This window comes from Symphalangus syndactylus, chromosome 8 (genome assembly GCF_028878055.3).
Source record: "Symphalangus syndactylus isolate Jambi chromosome 8, NHGRI_mSymSyn1-v2.1_pri, whole genome shotgun sequence".
Classification (NCBI taxonomy): domain Eukaryota; kingdom Metazoa; phylum Chordata; class Mammalia; order Primates; family Hylobatidae; genus Symphalangus; species Symphalangus syndactylus.
The window spans coordinates 67,115,713-67,139,003 of record NC_072430.2 but is presented as its reverse complement, the minus strand read 5'-3'; the positions used below and the strand labels follow the sequence as shown (position 1 = coordinate 67,139,003).

General features: G+C 41.6%; 1 protein-coding gene across 10 annotated transcripts in view; it reads right to left on the bottom strand.

Annotated features, from left to right (window-relative positions):
* Positions 1-23,291, bottom strand: part of L2HGDH (L-2-hydroxyglutarate dehydrogenase) — a 66,918-nt gene that overhangs the window by 9,048 nt on the left and 34,579 nt on the right. For 4 of the 10 annotated variants that reach the window (XM_055289439.2, XM_063644594.1, XM_063644597.1 and 1 more), the window contains 3 exons: positions 15,883-16,050; positions 14,421-14,578; positions 11,717-11,848 (listed from right to left, as the gene is read on the bottom strand). In XM_055289439.2, the coding sequence (XP_055145414.1) occupies positions 11,717-11,848; positions 14,421-14,578; positions 15,883-16,050 (458 nt within the window). The other 6 variants (XM_063644595.1, XM_063644600.1, XM_063644601.1 and 3 more) reach the window with 6 other exon arrangements.

Here is a 23,291-nt window from a genome sequence, read left to right as displayed (position 1 = left end):
AAAAAATTTAATAATCCAATTTTAAAATGGGCAAAATATCTGAATAGACATTTCTCAAAAGAAGACATACCAATGGCAAACAGGCATATGAAAAGGTGCTCAACATCACTGATCATCAGAGAAATGCAAATCAAAACTACAAGGAGATATCATCTCACCTCAGTTAAAATGGCTTTTATTCAAAAGACAGGCAATAACTAATGCTGGTGAAGATATGGAGAAATGGGAACCCTCATACACTGTTGATAGGAATGTAAATTAATACAACCAGTATGGCCAATAGTATGGAGGCTCCTCAAAAAGCTAAAGATAGAGTTACATGATCCAGGAATCCCACTGCTGGATATATACCCAAAAGAAAGGAAATCAGTATATCAAAGAGATATCTGAATTTCCATGTTTACTGCAGCAGTATTCACAATAGCCAAGGTTTGGAAGCAACCTAGGTGTCCATCAACAGATGAATGAATAAATAAAATGTGGTATCTATACACAATGGAGTACTATTCAGCCATTAAAAAGAATGAGATCCTGTCATTTGCATCAACATAGAGGTCATTATGTTAAATGAAATAAGCCAGGCACAGAAAGACAAATATTATCTGTTCATACTTATTAGTGGGATCTAAAAATCAAAACAATTGAACGCATAGAGATAAGAGAGCAGGATTGTTACCAGAGGCTGCAAAAGGTAGTGTGGAGTGGGGGTTTACAGGGGAGGTGGAGATGGTTAATGGATACCTCCCCCCAAAAATAGAAAGAATGAAATGAATAAGACCTAGTATTTGATAGCACAACAGGGAGACCATAGTCAATAATAATTTAATTGTACATTTAAAAATAACTAAGAGTGTAACTGAATTGTTTATAAGACAAAGGATAAATGCTTGAGGGTACGAATAACCAATTTTCCATGATGTGATTATTATGCATTACATGCCTGTAGCAAAATGTCTCATGTACCCCATAAATATATATACCTACTAGGCACCCATAAAAATTTTAAAAAAAACCTTAAAGAATCAGATATACCACATAGAACACAAAAAGAAGGGATGGGACTGAAAGCTGAAACTTCTTGGGGTAGAGATGCATATGTTTATCAGCCGGTATGTGGCCTATTTTGTATACTATTTATAGTTTATCTGAACTCATCAAAGTAGCATTTCTCCCCTCAACAACAGGACCAGCCACTGATGTTGAGTGTCCAATGTAAAACTCTGCTGTATAGAGAGTCAGTCAGTACATTCCCTTTGCTCCTTCTAGGCACATAAAGGCTAAAATTGATTAACCACAGTTAAAAATGTCTACACTTATTTATTTTTCTTACAAACAAAAATTATGTTCTCAACGTCCTCTATACTCTTGTCCACATATTGAAAACCCTACAATCTAAATTTTAAAATAATAATAATGTTTTTCTGGCCAGGCACAGAGGCTCATGCTTGTAATCCTAGAACTTTGGGAGGCCAAAGCAGGTGGATCACTTGAACTCAGGAGTTTGAGACCAGCCTGGGCAACATGGTGAAACCCCATATATACGAGAAAAAAAAAATCAGTCAGGCGTGGTGGTGAGTGTCTGAGTGTCTGTAGTCCCAGCTACTTGGAAGGCAGAGGTGGGAGGATCCCTTGAGCTAACAGCGGTAGATGCTGCAGTTGACCTGTGATCACACCACTGCACTCCAGCCTGGGTGACAGAGTGAGAGCCTGTCTCAAATAAATAAATAAATAATAATGATATTTTTCTTAGGATTTCATTTTAGTTCAAACAAGTTTTTAACATGAAATGTTTAAACTACCAAATTTTTCATTCCCTTTTCAAGCACTTAAGGCAACTTCAGGGTTTTTCTTTGTAGGATTACATATGCTTTCCCCTCAGAACACTTCAAATTGAAATAAGTATTATTATTTGAAATCTCAGCCGGGAGAGGTGGCTCCCGCCTGTAATCCTAGAACTTTGAGAGGCCAAAGTGGGTGGATCACCTGAGGTCAGGAGTTCGAGACCAGCCTGGCCAATATGGCAAAACCCCGTCTCTACTAAAAATACAAAAATTAGCTGGGCATGGCAGCAGGCACCTGTAATCCCAGCTACTCGGGAGGCTGAGGCAGGAAAATCGCTTGAACCCAGGAGGTGGAGGTTGCAGTGAGCCAAGATTGCACCACTACACTCCAGCCTGGGCAACAAGAGCGAAACTCCATCTCCAAAAAAGAAAAAAAAGAAAAAGAAAAGAAAATCTCAGGTAACATAAACCATAAATGTCTTGAGGGCAAGTATGGTGTCAACACCCCTACATCACCCACATGTGTAGATCTGTGTCTTGCACATAGTAGGTATTCAATAAGGCTAGAAACTTTAAGCTTTAAGTTAAAATTTAAAATTTCTATTTTTTTAATTTTTATTTTTAAATATATCCTGGGCAGGGTGGCTCAGGCCCAATCCCACTTTGGGAGGCCCGAGGGGTGGATCGCTTGAGGTCAGGAGTTTGAGACCAGCCTGGCCAACATGGTGAAGCCTCATCTCTAACTAAAAACATAAAATTAGCTGACCATCGTGGCGCATGCTTGTAATCCCAGCTACTTAGGAGGCTGAGGCAGGAGAATCACTTGAACCCAGGAGGCAGAAGTTACAGTGAGCTGAGATCACGCCACTGCACTCCAGCCTGGGTGATAGAGTGAGACTCCATCTCAAAAAAAGAAAAAAAAATATGTCCAGAAACAAGAACAGGTGAGTGTGTAACTAAATACATATATTCATGAGAAGTCTTGTATTACCTTATTGTCATACATCAAGCATTACACTACAGGTTGGGAAAACAGCTATGAAAAGCTGTAACAGGCATCTTCAGCCAGTTCCAAATATGATGGAACAATCTAGTATTTTATAAAACTCCACCGCTAATCTAAAAATATAAGTCCAGACCAGGCATAGTGGCTCATGCCTATAATCCCAATGCTTTTGGAGGGTGACACAGGAGAATCACTTGAGCCCAGGAGTTCCAAACCAGCCTGGACAATATAGGGAGACTCTGTCTCTAGGAAAATAATAACTAGGCAGGTGTGGTGGCACACACCTGTTGTTCTAGCTATTTGGGAGGTTGAGGCAGGAGGATGGCTTGAATCCAGGAGTTCAAGGCTGCAGTGAGCTATGATCACATCACTGCACTCCACTCCTGCCTGGGTGACAGGGCGAGATCCTGTCTTACAAAAAAAAAAAAATTAAAAGCATTTTTCTAGCACATAGATTTTTTAAAAACCCAACCTGATAATCTGTCTTAACTATTAAATACATTTACATTTACTGTAATTACTGATACGTTTGATTTCTACTATATTATTTTATGCTATCTAACCTGATTTTCTAAGGTTTCTATTCTCTTTCTTCACTTATTGAATTTTCTATATTCTTTTTTTCCTTCTCTACTAAATTGGAAATCTATTTCCATCTTGTATTTAGTTTTATTTACTCAGATGGGATGCACTGTACATGTTGAATTTGAGGTCTTTTTGTCAATTCTAGAAAATTTTTAAGTATTCTCTCCTCAAAGGATTGCCTCTTCTCAATTTCTCTGTAACACCTATGAGAGATAGGCTGGAATCTTCTCAGTTTTCTTTTCCATGTCTTATTTTATTTTTGAGATGGAGTCTCACTCTGTCACTCAGGCTGGGGTACAATGGTGTCATCTCAGCTCACTGCAACCTCTGCCTCCCAGGTTCAAGTGATTCTCCTGCCTCAGCCTCCCAAGTAGCTGGGATTACAGGTGCCCACCACAGCTAGTTTTTGTATTTTTAGTAAAGACGGGGTTTTGCCATGTTGGCCAGGCTGATCTTGAACTCCTAACCTCAGGTAATCCACCCTCCATGGGCTGGCAAAGTGCTGGGATTACAGGCATGAGCCACTGTGCTCACCCCCACGTCTTTTAACTTTTATGGATACATCTTTATCTTGCAGTATTGCTTTCTAAATTCTTCTGAGTTACCTTCCAATTTGATAATTTCCTCTTAAGATAGGTCTAACCAGCTGTCTAACCTAGTCATCTGAGGTTTTTCCTTTAATTTTTTTTTTTTGAGACAGGGTCTTGCTCTGTTGCCCAGGCTGGAGGGCAGTGGTGTGATCACAGCTCATTGCAGCCTTGACCTCTTAGGCTCAAGCCATCCTCCCTCCTCGGCCTCCAGAGTAGCTGGGACTACAGGTGTGTACCATCATACCTGGTTAATTTTTAAAACTTTTTGTAGAGATAGGATCTTACTATGTTGCCTAGGCTGGTCTTGAACTCCTGGACCCAATCTTCCCACCTTGGCCTCCCAAAGTTCTGGGATTACAGAAGTGGGCCGCCAAGCCTAGCCTGAGTTTTAAAATTTAAAAACTGTATTTTTATTTCCAGAAATTCTCATTAGGTGGTTTCCAACTAATTTGCCTAGTCCTTTTTTCTTTTTTTTTTTCCTGTTTTCATTACCTTGTTTTTGATTAATTGAAGCATATTTACTTTACAGTTTCTATTATTACTATTACCCATAGTTGTTAGAAGTCTAATTCTGCCACTTATTTTATCTGCTGACTCTCACTTATGGTGGTTTGTAACTTCTGATTGTGAGTTTCTGTTCAGTAGGGCTTTATCTGTGGGAATCATCTGGGAGGGGTTGGATTCAGGGTGTGTCCCTCTGTAGTGGTTTTACATTTGCTTCTATTACTATCCTGAGAGCACTTTTTTTAAATGGAAAATTTTAAACACATCAAAAAGTTAAAAAAAAAAAGAAAAAGAAAGAAACAAAACCAACAGTATAATGAACTCGCATGTATTTATTACTCAGTTGCAACAATTATACACACACAGCCAATCTTTTTTCATCTATGTACCAGTCTAACACCAATGTCTCTCCACTGGGTTATTTTACTTTTTTTAGAGACAGGCCTCTCACTTCTGTCACCCAGGCTGGAGTGCAGTGGCACAATCACAACTTACTGCAGCCTTGACCTCCCAGGCTCAAGCAATCCTCCCCTCTCAGCCTCCTGAATAGCTGGGACCACAGGTGGACACCACCACACCCAGCTAATTGTTTTTTAAAAATATTTTTTTAGAGACAAGGTCTCACTATATTGCCCAGGCTGGCCTCAAACTCTTGGGCCCAAGCAATTCTCCCATCTCAGTCTCCCAAAGTGCTGGGATTATAGGTGTCAGCCACCACGCCCAGTCTTACTTTTTGAGACAGGGTCTTGCTCTGTCACCCAGGCTGGAGTGCACTGGCATGATCACAGCTCACTACAGCCTTTAACTCCTGGGCTCAAGCAATCCTCCTGCCTCAGCATCCAGAGTAGGTGGGACTACAGGAACATGCCATCACACCCAGCTAGTTTTTAAATTTTTGGTATAGATGGGGTCTTGCTATGTCGTCCAGGCTGGTTTGGAACTCCTGGCCTCAAGAATCCTCCTGACTCAGTCTCCCAAAGTGCTAGGATTGCAGGAGAGAGCCCACGGTGCCTGACCTATTTTAGTATTTTATAATTTTTTATTTAATTTTATTTATTTTTGAGACAGGGCTCACTCTGTTGTCCAGACTGGAGTGCAGTGGTGTTATCATGGCTCACTGCTGCCTCGACTACTAGGCTCAAGCAATTATCTTGCCTCAGCCTCCTGAGTAGTTGGGACTACAGACATGCACCACCACGCCAGGCTCTTTTTTTCCTTTTTTCTTTTTAATTTTTACTAGAGACAAGGTCTCGTTGTATTGCCCAGAATGGTCTTGAACTCCTCAGGTCAAACAATCCTGCCTCAGCCACCCAAAGTGCTAGGATTAAAGGCAGGAGCCACTGAGCCCAACCATATTTTATTATTTGTTAGACATGTTGTCTTGCTAAGCTGGATTAAAACTCCTGGGCTCAAGCAATCCTCCTACCTCAGCCTCCCAAGTAGCTGGGACTATATGCATGAGCCACAACACCCCCACTGAATTATTTTAAAGCAAATCCCAGATGGCATACCACTTCACTTCAATGTGTATTTGTTTTCTTTTCTTTCTGTTTTTTTTTTTTTTTTTTTAGAAATGGGGTCTCACTATGTCATCCAGGCTGATCTCACTATGTTGCCCAGGCTGCCCAAGCAATCCACCCACCTCAGCCTCTCAAAGTGCTGAGATTACAGGCATGAGCCACCCCGCCCGGCCTCAATGTGTATTTCTTTTAAAAAGATTCTTGAAAATTATCCAGGCGCAGTGGCTCACACCTGTAATCTCAGCACTTTGGGAGGCCAAGGCAGGTAGATCAATCACTTGAGGTCCGAAGTCCAGACCAGCATGGCCAACATAGTAAAATCCCATCTCTACTAAAAATAGGAAAAAAAAATCAGCCAGCCATGGTGGCACATGCCTATAATCCCAGCTATTCAGGAGGCTGAGGCAGGAGAGTCACCTGAACCTGGGAAGTGGAGGTTGCAGTGAGCTGAGATTGCGCCACTGCACTCCAGGGAGACAGAGCGAGACTCTTAAAAAAAAATTCTTAAAAATAATTATAAACCAATAATTGCTTAGTGTCAGTAGTCACTTTGTGGTCAAATTACCTGATTTTTAGTCTCTCTAATTTACTTGAATTAGAGGGGGTGGGGAGGGGAGGGGGGAGAAAGAAGAAGAGAGAAGAAGACAGAGAGAGAGACAGAGAGAGAGAGAGAGAGATTGATTGATTGATTGAAGCAGGATCCAGAAATGTCTGGCTCCACTTTTTCAGTTAATTTGTTAGCTTACAGCTCCTAAACCAAGCTGGTGGTATATGTTCAAAATCTAAGCGCTTTGAGGGATTCTAGATTTTTGGGAAGATTCCTCCCACTCCCCAACCTCAAGACCAAGATAGACAAAGTTCCTTAATACTTCCCAGTGCCAAGGGGAATATATTTTTTTTCCAGACTTCCTTTCTTCTGAGGGTATAGCCTTTCAAGAGTCCCTAGGGGGCTTTACATTAGAGTCTTCTCAGTTCCAACTTTCTACCTTGTACAGACCCAAGATTTCTTTTTCAGCACTTGGGTGGCAATTAAAATACAAGTCCCTAATGTCCTATATCTTGTTTTGTGTGGTGGATATGGTTTGTACAATTATCAAAATTTACTAAGCACTTAAGATCTACATATTTTATATGTGAGTCACACATTAATTAAAAATATAACTCAAGCCCCTCAGTTATTAAAATTAGCAAACCATCCCCACCTCTCCAAGTCAGCATCAGCACCAACTCCTTTTAGTATGAATTTTTTCTTTTTGTTTTTTGCTCTGGGATGCCCCTTACTTTCCCTTACTCTCAGCTATATGTATTTCAAGGATGTTTATCATATTTCCTCCAGACTCTTTTTTTTTTGAGACGGAGTCTCGCTGTCGCCGAGGCTGGAGTGCAGTGGCGCGATCTCGGCTCACTGCAAGCTCCGCCTTCCGGGTTCACACCATTCTCCTGCCTCAGCCTCCTGAGTAACTGGGACTACAGGTACCCGCCACCTTCCCCGGCTAATTTTTTGTATTTTTAGTAGAGACGGGGTTTCACCGTGGTCTCGATCTCCTGACCTCGTGATCCACCCGCCTCGGACTCCCAAAGTGCTGGGATTACAGGCGTGAGCCACCGTGCCCGGCCAGACTCTTATTAGTATTTTGTAGTGTGAAGGTTACCAAATTCTCTACACTAGTGGTTCTCAACCGAGGGAGATTTTGCCCCTGCAGGACATCTGGCAATGTCAACACATTTTTGGTTGTCACAAATAGGAGAATGAGTAGAGGCTAGGGATGCTGTTACACATTCTACAATGGCTGGGCACGGTGGCTCAAGCCTGTAATCCTAGCACTTTGGGAGGCCAAGGTGGGTAGATTACCTGAGGTCAGGAGGGTGAGACCAGCCAGGCCAACATGGTGCAACCCAATCTCTACTAAAAATACAAAAAATTAGCCGGGTGTGGTGGCAGGCGCCTGTAATCCCAGCTGCTCAGAAGGCTAAGTGAGGAGAATCACTCGAACCCGGGAGGCAGAGGTTGCAGTGAGCCCAGATGGCACTACTGCATTATAGCCCAGGTAACACTGTGAGACTCCGTCTAAAAAAAAAAAAAATTATACAATGAACTGGACACTCCTCCACAATAAATAATTATTTGGCTCAATATGTCAATAGCATCAAGACTGAGAAACCCTAATCTAGATCACCATAAGCCATTACAACTTTATTGTAGATATGTTTGAGTTTTGCGCCTTTGTGTTTCACACACTCTAGTTATCACTTGCTATGAAAACATCTTGCCTGAAAGTTTACTCTAGAATTCCCCATAGAAGACATTTTCCAAACTGAAAATGGGGAAATTGTGACATATATGTCTTCGTCTTTTATATCTTTACAGTGCTAACAGATACAAACTGCTGTTAGATTAACATGTCAAAATTAATCACAGAACAAATTTTTAAAGTTTAGAGCTATATATATATATATTTATATTTGAGACAGGGTCTTGTTCTTTCCTCCAGGCTGGAGGACAGTAGTGCAATAATGGCTAACCGTAGCTTCAGCATCCTGGGCTCAAGGGATCTTCCCACCTAAGCCTCTCTAGTAGCTACAACTATAGGCGTGCACCACCCGCCCAGCTAATTAAAAAAAAAAGTTGTAGAGGTGGCATCTCACTATATTGCCCAGGCTGGTCTCAAACTCCTGGGCTCAAGCGATCCTCCCACCTCAGCCTCCCAAAGCACTAGGATTACAGGCATGAGCCACTGTCCCTGGCCTAGAGCTAACATTAAGAGTGTTAGAGATCATCATTTAACAATGAGAAGTTTATCCAATGCAAATATTTAACAGATTATAACTTTATATTCCAATCTCATGTTCACCAGTAAATTATTGCCCACAATGCTCTGGCTAAGCAATGAGAAGTCAACCTGGGTGCCCTTCAGTGGTTACTGAAATTTAAGGACACCATCCTGGGAAACACACCCCACTGAAAGCATTGCTTCAACTATCTTTTACTATCTACTACTGCCTGATATGCTTTCACTGCAATACTAAGGGCATTATGGTTTAGTATACTGGTTGCAAGACAAATGAGACAAGGCAGGACTTAGGCTTCAAGCTGTGGAAAAGTCTATTGATCTTGGCCAGGTGCATTGGCTCACCCCTGTAATCCCAGCACTTTGGGAGGCCAAGGCAGGAGGATCACGAGGTCAGGAGATCGAGACCATCCTGGCTCTCGATGAAACCCTATCTCTATTAAAAATACAAAAATTAGCTGGGCATGGTGGTGCATGCCTGTAATCCCAGCTACTCAGGCGGCTGAGGCAGGAGAATTGCCTGAACCAGGGAGTTGGAGGTTGCAGTAAGTCAAGATCATAGCACTGCACTCCAGCCTAGCAACAGAGCTTAAAAAAAATCTATTGATCTTATTTTTATAAGCCTGAAGTCCAGTTCTACCATATGAAATCCAGTGGTCTAAAAAGTTTTCCTCAGGCTTCTACGAAAGGGTGGTAACTGAATACAGGCAGTGAATTCACTGCAACTATTTTTACACAGAATTCACTATGCTCACCTCGTTTGTTTTCCAAGGAATATTAATAGCAGTAATAGAAACCAGATTTGACCAGTCTATTTTCAGATATAAAACATCACAAGTTTGCTAAAGCAGATCACTGAAAACATAAAAGCCCTTACTTATAAGTGAGTGAAAGAAAATAATGGCTAGATATTTTTATCCCTTCTATTTCAGAAGGTGAGTAGAGGAGTGAAAGAGATAAGAGTAAAAACATTAGCTGAGTTTTAATAGTTCTTCTAAGGATTCAAACATGCTGGTCTCAGAATGATACATTAGAGTCAGATTTAAACGAGGACGCTCCCCTAAGAGAGACAGCTGACATGATTATTGCTCTCTTCACAGATACACAGTCAAGCCTGCTGACATTTTTTACCAGGCTAGTTCAGCAGCTGTTACAGAGAAAGCAGATATCTAGTGCTCAGAAGATTCATGGAGGGATGGATTGTAAATGCAGGGTGAGAGTACCTCAAAGTACACTGCTGATTAGACCTAAAGAATGGCTTGCTCGGGAAAAAAGGTGAACACTAAAAACATTACCAAAGAGGGGAAAAAATAGGTTTGGGTGGTATTAAGAATATTCTACAGATCAAGTCTAGAAAGGCTTTTATCTTTTTTTTGTGAGACGGAGTTTTGCTCTTGTTGCCCAGGCTAGAGTGCAATGGTGTGATCTTGCCTCACTGCAACCTCTGCCTCCCAGGTTCAAGCCATTCTCCTGCTTCAGTCTCCCAAATAGCTGGGATTACAGGCATGTGCCACCATGCCCGGCTAATTTTGTATTTTTAATAGACACAAGATTTCTCCATTTTGGTCAGGCTGGTCTGGAACTCCTGACCTCAGGTGATCCACCTGCCTCAGCCTCCTAAGTGCTGGGATTACAGGTGTGAGCCGCCACGCAAAAGTCTTTTATCTTTAAGAATAAAAGATGTGGCCGGGTGCAGTGGCTCACGCCTGTAATCCCAGCACTTTGGGAGGCTGAGGCGTGTGGATCCCCTGAGGTCGGGAGTTTGAGACCAGCCTGGCTAACAGGAGAAACCCTGTTTCTACTAAAAATACAAAATTAGCCGGACGTGGTGGCACATGCCTGTAATCCCAGCTACTCAGGAGGCTGAGGCAGGGGAATTGCTTGAACCCAGGAGGCGGAGGTTGCAGTGAGCTGAGATGGTACCATTGCACTCCAGCCTGGACAACAAGAGCGAAACTCCATTTCAAAAAATATATGAAAATAAAAGATGTAAGTTGTCCTTACTTTGCCCCATACCCCTGTAGCAAGGACTCTGATTGTTACCACGCTGCTTTCCACTCCTATCCTGAAAGTAGGGTCCCTGAGTGCAATAAGGTCCAAGAAAGAACAAAAGAAGTAGAGAAGAAGCAAGGTGAGATGCCAGGTCTAGGAGTGTGTTTCTAACAGGTTTTAATGGAGCTGGAGGCTATCATCCTTAGCAAACTAACACAGGAACAGAAAACCAAATACCACATGTTCTTACTTATAAGTGGGAGCTAAATGATGAGAACACATGAACACAAAGAAAGAAACAACAGACACTGCAGTCTACTTAAGTGGGGAGGGAGGGACGAGGGAGAGAAGCAGAAAAGATAACTATTGGGTACTGGGCTTGATATCTGGGTGATAAAATAATATGCACAATAAACCCCATGACATGTGTTTACCTATGTAGAAACCTTCACATGTACCCCCAAACCTAAAAGTTTTTTTTTAAGTTTTAAGAATCAATCAAAATATAATGTTTTAACGTGCTTATTACCTAATTAGCTAACATAGTGATCAATAATCTTATACAAAATTAAGGCCAAAAGGCTTTGGAATCACAAGAGTAACTGGCCAGAGAGATTTTTAAAAATTCAGGCAAGTTGTTTTTATTAGGAGTGACAGTTGACAAAAAGGCTAAGGTAGCATCACAATAAAGCTGTCATGGAGATTTCAGATCAGAGCTGTAAGGGAGTCTAGATAATTATAAATGCACCAGTACTAAGGTCCATGATGTAGCAATGCCCAATAAATGCACTGCAAAGGGAATTCAACATGTTGGGAAAGCGAGCAAACAAAAATTCAGTGCATATGCAGACTGACTCCGAAATGGTGCTTACTAATCACCAAGTCAGACCCACCTCTCAAGTTCACATAGGTTGGGACTGTATTTACACTCCTTATCCCTTTTCCTTACCTAAGTATATCACTGATAGTAATTTCAGGGATGAATTTTTGAAGATACTTCACTGTTGCACCAAGAAAACACGCTTTATACATTTCAGTAACTCCATAGGAAAAATTCTGGGATGCCAGTTTAATCAAGCCACTGAAAACAGAGAAAAAAATATCTTTATGAGAAAGGAATTCTTTATTACTGTAAAATACCTTTATAATTATTAGATTCTTTTTTTATGTCATCACAAAAATCTAGGCAAAGTCAGAAAAACAACACATTAAAAGAAAATCAAGGCCAGGAGTGGTGGCTCACTCACGCCTGTAATCCCAACACTTTGGGAAGTCAAGGCAGCCAGATCACTTGAGGTCACGAGTTTGAAACCAGCCTGGCCAACATGGCAAAACCCTGTCTCTACCAAAAATATAAAAATTAGACAGGTGTGGTGGTGCACGCCTGTAATCCCAGCTAATCAAGAGGCTGAGGCAGGAGAATTGCTTGAACTCAGGAGGCAGAGGTTGCAGTGAGCTGAGATCGTGCCACTGCACTCCAGCCTGGGCTACAGAGAGAGACCCTCTCTCAATCAACCAATCAATCAATGAATCAATGAAAAATCAACTTTTGGCCAATATCAGAGGAAACCTCATCAGCTCAGGAGGTAAACAGAGCTGGGCATGGTGGTATGTGCCTGTAGTTCCAGCTACTAGGGAGGCTGAAGTGCGAGGCTCGCTTAAGCCCAGGAGTTTGAGGCTGCAGTAACCAATGATTGTGCCACTGCACTTCAGCCTGGGCAACAGTGAAACTTTGACTCAAAAAAAAAAAAAAAATACAGAGGTAAACACCCTCTAAACTCAAATTCCCAAGGAGTGCTGGTTTCAAACTGGAACTCTATAAAGCCTGCCAACATCAAGGCTTTCTAATGGAAATATTACATGCCTTCAACACACCTAAAAGGCAGGGTATGAAAGAAATGGGTATTTAGGCCGGGCGCGGTGGCTCACGCCTGTAATCCCAGCACTTTGGGAGGCCGAGGCGGGCGGATCACAAGGTCAGGAGATCGAGACCATCCTGGCTAACACAGTGAAACCCCGTCTCTGCTAAAAAATACAAAAATTAGCCGGGCGAGGTGGCGGGCGCCTGTAGTCCCAGCTACTCGGGAGGCTGAGGCAGGAGAATGGCGTGAACCCCGGGGGGCGGAGCCTGCAGTGAGCCGAGATGGTGCCACTGCACTCCAGCCTGGGCGACAGCAACTCTGTCTCAAAAAAAAAAAAAAAAAAAAAAAAAAAAAAAAAAAAAAAAAAAAAAAAAAAAAGAAATGGGACATCTACCCTAGTTTTCTTTAGTCAGCCAGAGGTAAAATACTTTAGTTGTTTAGGCAGGGTGTGGTGGCTCATGCCTGTAATCCCAGCACTTTGGGAGGCCAAGGCAAGTGGATTGCTTGAGCCCAGGAGTTCGAGACCAGCCTGTGTAACATGGCGAAACCCTGTCTCTACAGAAAACACAAAAATTATCTGGGCATGGTAACATCTGCCTGTAGTTCCAGCTACTTGGAGGCTGAAGTGGGAGAACTGATTGATCCCAGGAGGTTGAGGCTGCAGTGAGTGTCAAAGTGAGACCCTGTATCAAAATTACAAAACAAAAAACCAAAAAAAACTTTAGTTGTGATTTTCGAGTGAGACTCTGCAAAGCCTAGATGCATATATGTATATATTTTTACAAGTACACGTGCCAGGAAGCTCCATCCTAAACTTTCTGTTTCAGAATCCATACAGGGTGAAACTCAAGTATAGCTTTAAATCTAGTGATTTAAACATGAAAATCTAGTGATTTTCATGTGAAACCCTTTAGAGAGAAACATTATTAAAAGGACCAAACTAAATACCTAATTCAGTTATTTCTTACAATAGTAAAGAATCTGCATCTTAGGTCAACACAATCGTATTGTTAGTTTCCTACACAAGGAAATTACTTTGGTCATCAGTAATTTCTCCAGTGGCTTACAAAATGATGGAGACTGGCTCGAAATGATTTCATTAAAATAGCCATCTACTGATTTTGAGACAATCTATTCCCCCCCCCAAATAAAACTAGAAAGTTAGCAATACAAGATTTGGATTGCCAGATATATGAATGACTCTTGGCCTTATCTTCTATTTATTTTTTATTTATTTTATTTTTTTATTTTTTGAGATGGAGTCTTGCTCTGTCGCCCAGGCTGGAGTGCATGGCAGCGATCTCGGCTCACTGCAAGCTCTGCCTCCCGGGTTCACGCCATTCTCCTGCCTCAGCCTCCCAAGTAGCTGGGACTACAGGTGCCCGCCACCATGCCTGGCTAAGTTTTTGTATTTTTAGTAGAGATGGGAGGGGTTTCACCGTGTTAGCCAGGATGGTCTTGATCTCCTGACCTCATGATCCACCTGCCTCGGCCTCCCAGAGTGCTGGGATTACAGGCGTGAGCCACCGTGCCCAGCCAGCCTTTTCTTTTTAACCCTGGCTCATCAGAATTTTCTTGAAGTAGTTAAAATGTTATGCTTATTCCAAAAAGCTTTTTTTTTTTTTTGCTACCCCATCCACTCCAAAGCTTTTAATTTGGATTAATACAAAATTCAATATACCAATCACAAATATGGGGATTTACCCAGTAAGTAGAATATCAAGAAAGACAAAACTTCCCACATTGAAAATATAAGCATATAAAATCATTTTTAAAAATAAATAATGTTACCTATTGATAATTATATCCATAACATCTGTGGCACTGAAGTCAAAGGGTCTGTAACCCTCTCGTTTAAAGGCAAGAACTGCATTAGGACCTAGCCAAATACTGCCATCCATCCTTGGTGTGAAGTGAACTCCTAGGAAAGGAAACCGGCTATCTGGGACCTATAAATTTAACATAGTAAATAACAGCCTCATTTCACATTCCATGTTATCAGAGATGCAAACATTCAATTGGTAACATAAAACACTTTCTTCCCATGCATTTAATTTGTATTGTGAGCTGTACTCAGATATACTTTTCCATTAACATGCTTCTGCTCAGAAATGCATACAAGAAACCCTGAAGCTGGCTGGGCACGGTGTCTCACGCCTGTAATCCCAACACTTTGGGAGGCTGAGGCATGAGGATCACTTGAGATCTGGAGTTCAAAATCAGCCTGGCCAACATGGTGAAACCCCGTCTCTACTAAAAATATAAAAATTAGCCTGGCGTGGTGGTGTGCACCTGTGATCCCAGCTACTTGGGAGGCTGAGGCATGAGAATCACTTAAACCCAGGAGGTGGAGGTTGCAATGAACCAAGATCATGCCACTGCACTCCAGCCTGGGCAACAGAGTAAGACTCTGTCTCAAAAAAAAAAAAAAACAGAAACTCTGATGCTATTAACACTAATACATTGTTCCATCTATACATCTTTCTGGGTACGGGAAAAAAAAAGATGAACTGTCTTACTTCAGGCTATTCTCAGTGTTTCACAAGGGATGTCTATGACTGGCAAGTAAAATCAGAGCTGCCAGAAAAAAATACACATTCATAGCACAGGCTTCTGCAAAGTCTATTTACTGAGAGCACACACTAAGTTCAAGGTTTGCTTTAGTGACTAGCTTTAGACTGCTAATGTTAGGAGGTTGAAGCAGATGAAATTCATGTTTTGGCAAGCTCAAAAATATCAAATAGCTGAATACTGACTATTTCATCTGGTTCAATCTAATATATTTTAAGAGATTCACTCATTTCCAGGGTAGTTCCGACAGAAGAATGAACTCTTCATTTAAATACCTCTGTCTTCTACTCCCTGAAACTACAGAGTGGCCACATCCCTTTTCTGTACCTACAGACAGTGAACTGAGGAAAAGGGTTGGGTATCAGGGATTTCCATAAGGGAAAGTTTTCCCTTTCCCTCCACCAGAGAGAAGGTAGAATTCAGTTCCTTCTTGATAGCACTTCCCACAGTGCACTCATGCTTTCTGGAGACATGTACCTGCAGGCAATTAATTACAATTTAATAATCATGATACCAGGATAAAGATTTAGGGATTTAACCGCAAGAGAAACTGATGAAATGCTTACACAAATGGTCCTTCAAAATCGCTCTTATTTCTGACCCAAGTGAAAGTTGTTTTCATCTCCTTTATGACCACCACCTGCTTGAAAAAAAAAGAGACGTAGGAAGCATCATTACCTACCGGATAAATATTTCCTTTTACAAGATAACATTTTTCCGGCTTCAAGAGCAGGTAATCTCCCCGGAATGGTACAATTCGAGGATCAGGAGTGCAGCCACTCAACTCTGAAATACGGTCTGAGTAAAGTCCTGCACATGTCACAACATACTGACATCGAATTTCCTCTCCCTAGTGCAAAATAAAAGAACAGTTATTTGTATAAAGTGGAGTAGAATAGGTCAACAGGGGAAAAACAGGTGATAGAAAAAAGGTACAGAAATAGAATTTTTTCTAAAAGAGGATATTCAATACAGGTATCAGCAAAATATGTTCTTTAGCATTTAGGTGGCAGCTAGAAACTTAGGATAGTGGCACGTAAGAGGATGTCACCTTAAATTTTGTACTTTAAAGATAATAATGGTCAACCTAGCAAGGATGCTTAGTAAGGTATACATGCATGCACACAAATACATACATACAAATACATACAAATCTGTTTATTAGGACCTAGCAGGGAGCTTCTTAACTATTTGTTGCATGAGGAAGCAAATGTCATTTAGATAGCCTCCACCAATTTTTTTTGCTCCCCCACCCACCCCACAGCTTTTAATTTGGATTAATTAAAAATTCAATACACCAATCACAAATATGAGGATTTACCCAATCGGTAGAATATCAAGAAAGACAAAACTTCCTACATTAAAAATATAAGCACATAAAATCATTTTAAAAAATAAAGTTATACCTATTGATAATTATACCCATAACATCTCTGGCACTGAAGTCAAAGGGCCTGTAACCCTCTTATTTAAAGGCAGCCTCTGTATTGCAACCAGCTTCTCCTGTATCTGAGCAATTACCATGTTATTCTTCGGTTGCTTCACACTCAATAATCCTGCCCAGTTGCGACTGTAACCTACCCACCAAGCAATTTCTCCTTCCTAATCAATATCTACTTTGCAAACTGAGGACACTTTAGAAATTTCATTCATTCAATGCACATTTACTGAGAGCACACACTACGTTCAAGGTTTGCTTTAGTGACTAGTTTTAGACTGCTAATGTTAGGCTGTTATGATTTCCTATAAATTTTATTTTGTGATTATCATCTGATTATTTTTAACTTTACTAAGTTTAGCCAATTTGCCACCCTATTTCCTAAATGACTTCATTTATCCCACATTCACCACCACATTTGAATTCCCATCTCTTTACTTCTTACAGAGTAAACATCTAGCAATTCTGTTCTTATTCTTTTTTTTTTTTTTTTTTTGAGACGGAGTCTCGCTCTGTCGCCCAGGCTGGAGTGCAGTGGCGCAATCTCGGCTCACTGCAAGCTCCGCCTCCCGGGTTCACGCCATTCTCCTGCCTCAGCCTCTCCCAGTAGCTGGGACTACAGGCGCCCGCCACTACGCCTGGCTAATTGTATTTTTAGTAGCGACGGAGTTTCACCGTGGTCTCGATCTCCTGACCTTGTGATCCGCCCGCCTCGGCCTCCCAAAGTGCTGGGATTACAAGCGTGAGCCACCGCGCCCGGCCTGTTCTTATTCTTAGATATTCTTCCCAGATGACCTATTTTTGAAGCCTCAGAGTTCTCACCTGTCTCAACATTTTCTTTCTTTCCAGGCCTTACTGTTTTTTGTTTTGTTTTGTTTTGTTTTGTTTTGTTTTTTTTGAGACGGGCTCTCACTCTGTCGCCCAGGCTGGAATGCAGTGGTGCGCTCTCGGCTCACTGCAAGCTCCGCCTCCTGGGATCACGCCATTCTCCTGCCTCAGCCTTCCGAGTAGCTGGAACTACAGGCGCCCGCCACCACGCCCGGCTAATTTTTGTATTTTTAGTAGAGACGGGGTTTCACCATGTTAGCCAGGATGGTATCGATCCCCTGACCTCGTGATCCACCCGCCTCGGCCTCCCAAAGTGTTGGGATTACAGGCGTGAGCCACCGCGCCCGGCCAGGCCTTACTGTTTAGCCTTACTCTATTGAGCTAAATTTTCACCTCTATATGTATCCTATTTTTGCCCTTGCTAGAAAGTTAAGCCTCTTTTCAGGAGTTATACATGTAATAGTTTTTACAAAAATTAGATGAAACTTCTCCATAATGAATTCAAATTAGCCAGACTAAGCCATGACTGTTTTAAGACCTTTGAAGTCAAAAGGGCTGTCAAGGTCTTGCTCCATCACCCAGGCTGGAGTGCGATGGCGCAGTCCTGGCTCACTACAGCCTCAACTTCCTGGGTTCAGGTGATTCTCCTGCCTGAGCGAACAGCTGGGACTATAGGCGTGAGCCACCGCACCCAGCCAAAAATAACTTCTTCTAAATAGGTTAGTATCTTTCCTGTTCATCTAGAGTTATATTCTAGAAATACGAGAAGTATTTTTGTGATATAAATCATCAGCTCCTACACAAAAGATTGGCAGTTCTTTTGTTCTTGGAACAAAAAAAATGCAGGTAAGTCCTATGATAGATGTAAAGATAATAATAGAATTTATAAAATGGTACCAGCATGCAATAACCTAATAGTTCTCTTTAAAAACTCAAGCAACAGTTCCCAAGAAAGAAATTATCAAAAACTATCACAGGTCTCTGAAATCATTTTATGCTATATGTGAAACAATAATTAAATTCAGTAACATATTAATTTTACTTCCAAATTAAAATTTAGGTAACCATCAAATGATACATCAGTTCAACATAAATTTCTTTTAGGCTTGGCACAGTGGCTCACGCCTGTAGTCCCAACACTTTGGGAGGCCAAAGTGGGAGGATCACTTGAGCCCAGGAGTTCAAGACCAGCCTGGGCAACACAGGGAGACCTTGTCTCCCTATGTTTTATTAAAGTCTCTAATTAAAAAAATAAATAAAAAGAAAATGAAGAAATAAACCATGCATGTCTATTGCTCTTTCATAAGTGAAGCAGATTCCCCCCTCCCCATATCCAATGTATAAATCTTTAATTAGCAAATTCTACCTGCAAAAATTTATTTTAAAAACCCCTGGCCAGGCACAGTGGCTCACACCTGTAATCCTAGCACTCTGGGAGGCTGAGGAGGGTGAATCACTTGGGGCCAGGAGTTCAAGACCAGCCTGGCCAACATGGTGAAACCCTGTCTCTACTAAAAATACAAAAATTAACCAGGCGTGGTGAGACACACCTGTAGTCCCAGCTACTCATGTGGCTGAGGCACAACAATCACTTGAATCTGGGAGGTGGAGGTTACAGTGAGCCAAGATTGTGCCTCTGCACTTCTGCCTGGGTAACAGAGTGACATTGTCTCAAAAAGAAAAAATTTCTTTAAACTTTTCATAAAACTATTTCAACCTGGTAAGTGGACCCCCGGATTTGAATTTGAACCCCAGAATTATACTTACTGAAAATGCCAAAATAAAGAGTGGCAACTCTGGGTAAAGTATATATCCACTAGTATGCCATAGGCCCCTGTATGTATTCTATCGTATGATGCTATACTCTAGTGAAAATGTCCCTTAGATGAGGGCAGGCACAGAAACAGATTTTCAATTCTTCTTTGAATGGAAAGCCTGCCACTTGGGTCACATGACCCAGCAAATCTGATGGTAATCGAAGTGTTAGCAGATAGTCATGCTTTATAGAGCCTTTGGAAGGCACCTGTAGGCAAATCACAGCACAGAACTTTAGGGTTTTTGGAGGAAAGTTATACCGTCCTCTGCAGATAACTAACCTCCTTTTGAGAAAGTGCTTCTGGCTTTGACTGAACACTTGACCACAGGTCACTACGTTTACCATATGAGCTACCCATTATTAACTGGGTGGTGGTGTCTGACTCATCAAGCCACAAAATTGGGTGTATATAGCAGCATTCCATCATTAAGAAAAATTATAAGATAAGGGTTGTACAGGTCCTGCTGGCACACACAAGTTGCAGAGGCAAGTGGTTCTAATTCTCATGGGCCCTACTCCTGCTAAATTGCCTCCTTCCTATCAACCTGCCTCTATAGCCCCAAGGGGAGTTCTCTATGACCAGTTGATCAAAGAAGAAAAAATACAGGCCAGGTTTAGGAATGGTTCTGCAGAATATTCTGGTACCACACACAACTGAACAGCCACAGCACCAGAGCCCCACTCATGAGTGGCCCTGAAGGACTGTGGTGAAGAAAATATTCTCAGTGGGCAGATATCTGAACACCACACCTAGCTGTTCATCTTACTTTAGAAGGACCGATGGCCAAAGGTATGGATCTACACTGTTTCATGTGCAGCAACTAATGGTTTGGCTAGATGGACAGGGAAAGGACCTCTGGAGAAAGGTATATGAATGGACCACTCCAAAACAGTTTCAGAGAGTAAAGATATTCAAGTTCCATATGAATGCTCACTGAAGAGAAATCTTGGCCAAGGACAATTTTAATAATCATTAGAAAAAGATGACCTGCCCTGCGGATGTTAGTTAGCCTCTTTCTCCAGGCACCCCTGTCTTTACCTGACGGCATCATGACCTACATGATTAGGTGTAAACATAGTCTCCATAAATGGTGCTGGGAAAACTGGATAGCCCCATGCAAAAGAATGAAATTGGACTCCTATTTTACACCATTCACAAAAATTAACTTGAACTGGATTAAATATTTAGATTAAAAGATGAAAGATTTTCGATTAAAAACTAAGACTACTGGAAGAAAACATAGGGAAGACATTGGTCTTAGCAATGATTTTTTTTTTAATATAAAGGCACCAAAAGCACAGGCAACAAAAGCAAAAATAAACAAGTGGGACTATATCAAACTAGAAAGCTTCTGCACAGCAAAAGAAATGACAATAAAGAGACAACCTACAGAATTGGAGAAAACATTTGCAAACCATACATCTGATAACAGATTAATATCCAAAAAGTGTAAGAAACTCATATAATTCAATAGCAAAAGAACAAATGAGCCAATTAAAAAATGAGCAAAGAAAGGCCGGGCGCAGGGGCTCACGCCTGTAATCCCAGCACTTTGGGAGGCCAAGGCGGGTGGATCACCTGAGGTCGGGAGTTCGAAACCAGCCTGACCAACATGGAGAAACCCCATCTCTACTAAAAATACAAAATTAGCTGGGCGTGGTGGCACATGCCTGTAATCCTAGCCACTCAGGAGGCTGAGACAGGAGAATCGCTTGAACCCATGAGGCAGAGGTTGAGGTGAGCCGAGATCACGCTATTGCACTCCAGCCTGGGAAACAAGAGTGAAACCCCATCTCAAAAAAAATAAATAAATAAAATAAAAAAAATAAATAAATAAAAATAGGCAAAGAAGCCGGGCATGGCAGCACGTGCCTATAATACCAGCTACTTGGGAGGCTGAGGCAGGAGGACAGCTTGAGCCCAGGAGTTTGAGGCTGCAGTGAGCCATGGTCATGCCACTGGACTTCAGCCTGGGTGACAGAGACCCTGTCTCAAAAAAAAAAAGCGGGGGGGCCAAAGACCTGAATATGTATTTTTATGTATTTTTTCAAAGATATACACACAGCCAACAGACACATGTAAAGGCGTTCAAATCACTAATCATCAGGAAAATCAAAACCACAAAAAGATATCATCTCACATCTATTAGGATGGCTATTTTAAAAAAGACAAAAGAAAACAAGCATTGGTGAGGATATAGGATGCCCTAGTGATGGGAATGTAAATTGCACAGCCATCACAGGAAACAGTATGGACATTTCTCAAAAAATTAAAAATAGAACTACCATATGATCCAAATTAAAAATAGAACTACTGTATGATTTCCTCTGGGTATATACCCAAAGAAAACAAAATCAGTACCTCGGCCAGGCGCGGTGGCTCATGCTTGTAATCGCAGCACTTTGGGAGGCCGAGGCGGGCAGATCACGAGGTCAGGAGATCGAGACCACGGTGAAACCCCGTCTCTACTAAAAATACAAAAAAAATTAGCCAGGTGTGGTGGCGGGCGCCTGTAGTCCCAGCTACTAGGAGAGGCTGAGGCAGGAGAATGGCGTGAACCCGGGAGGTGGAGCTTGCAGTGAGCCAAGACTGCGCCACTGCACTCCAGCCTGGGCGACAGAGCGAGACTCCATCTCAAAAAAAAAAAAAAAATCAGTACCTCAAGGAGATATCTGCATTTTCATGTTCATTGCAGCATTATTCACAACAGCCAAGACATGAGAACAATGTTAAGTGTCCATTGACAGATGAATGAATAAAGAAAATGTGATATATAAACACAATGCAATACTATTCGGCCATAAAAAGGAGGAAATTCTGCCATTTGTGACAACATGGGTGGGCATGGAAGATACTGTGCTAAGTGAAATAAGCCAGACAGTGAAAGATAAATACTGTATGATCTCACTTACATGTGGGATCTAAAAAAGTTGAACTCATAGAAAAAGAGAGTACAATGATGGTTGCTACAGACTGGGAGGGGGGTGGGCAGGAATGGGATGATATCAGTCAAAGGGTACAAACTTTCAATTATAGGATGAATAAGTTCTAGAAATCTAATATACAGCATAGTGACTACAGGTAATAATACTGTATGGTATACTTGAAATTTGCTAAGATAAATCTAAGTGTTCTCATCACATACACATAAATGGTAACTATGTGAGGTGGCAGATGTGATATCAAATAACTTGATTGTGATAATCATTTCACAATGTAAACATAAAACTGGAAAACATAGTTATGGTAGGAAGGAGGTGATCAGCAACATGGACTTACTCACCAAGGCTGATCTCTCTACAGCTAATGCTGAGTGCTCAATCTGCCAATAGTAGATACCAACAGAGCCACTGATGTGGTCCCTGGACCACTTCCATCATAGAAAAGGCAGCACTTACTTCTCACTGGCATAGACACTTGCTCTGAATATAAATTTGTCTTCCCGGCTATAATGCTTCTGCCAAAGCCACCATGTGTGAACTTATGAGACGTCTTATTCACCATCATGGTATTTTACAGAGAAGCATTACTTCTGATCAGTGAACTTATTCTGTAGCAAATGAAATGCAGCTATAGGCTCAGGCTCATGGAATTCACTGATTTTACCATTTTCCCCATCACCCTGAAGCCACTGGGTGACAGAAACTGGAATGGGCTTTAGAAGTAATAGCACTAGCTGGCTGGCAACTCCTTGCAGGGCTGGGGCAGTGTCCTCCAGGATACTCCATGTGCTCTAAATCAGTGACTAATATATGGTATTGTTTCTCCCACAGCCAGAATTCACAGGTCTGGAAATTGAGGTAGAAATGAGAGTGGTTCCTTACTACTACCCCAATCATCCACTACATGAAATTTTTGCATTCTATCCCCACAACTTTGGTCTTATGATCTAGAGGTCTTAGTTCTCAAGGGAGAAGTACTTCCATTAGAGAATGACAGTGGTTCCATTAAACTGGAGGTTGAAACTGCAACACCTGGCCACTTTGGGTTCCCCTGCCAGTAAATCAA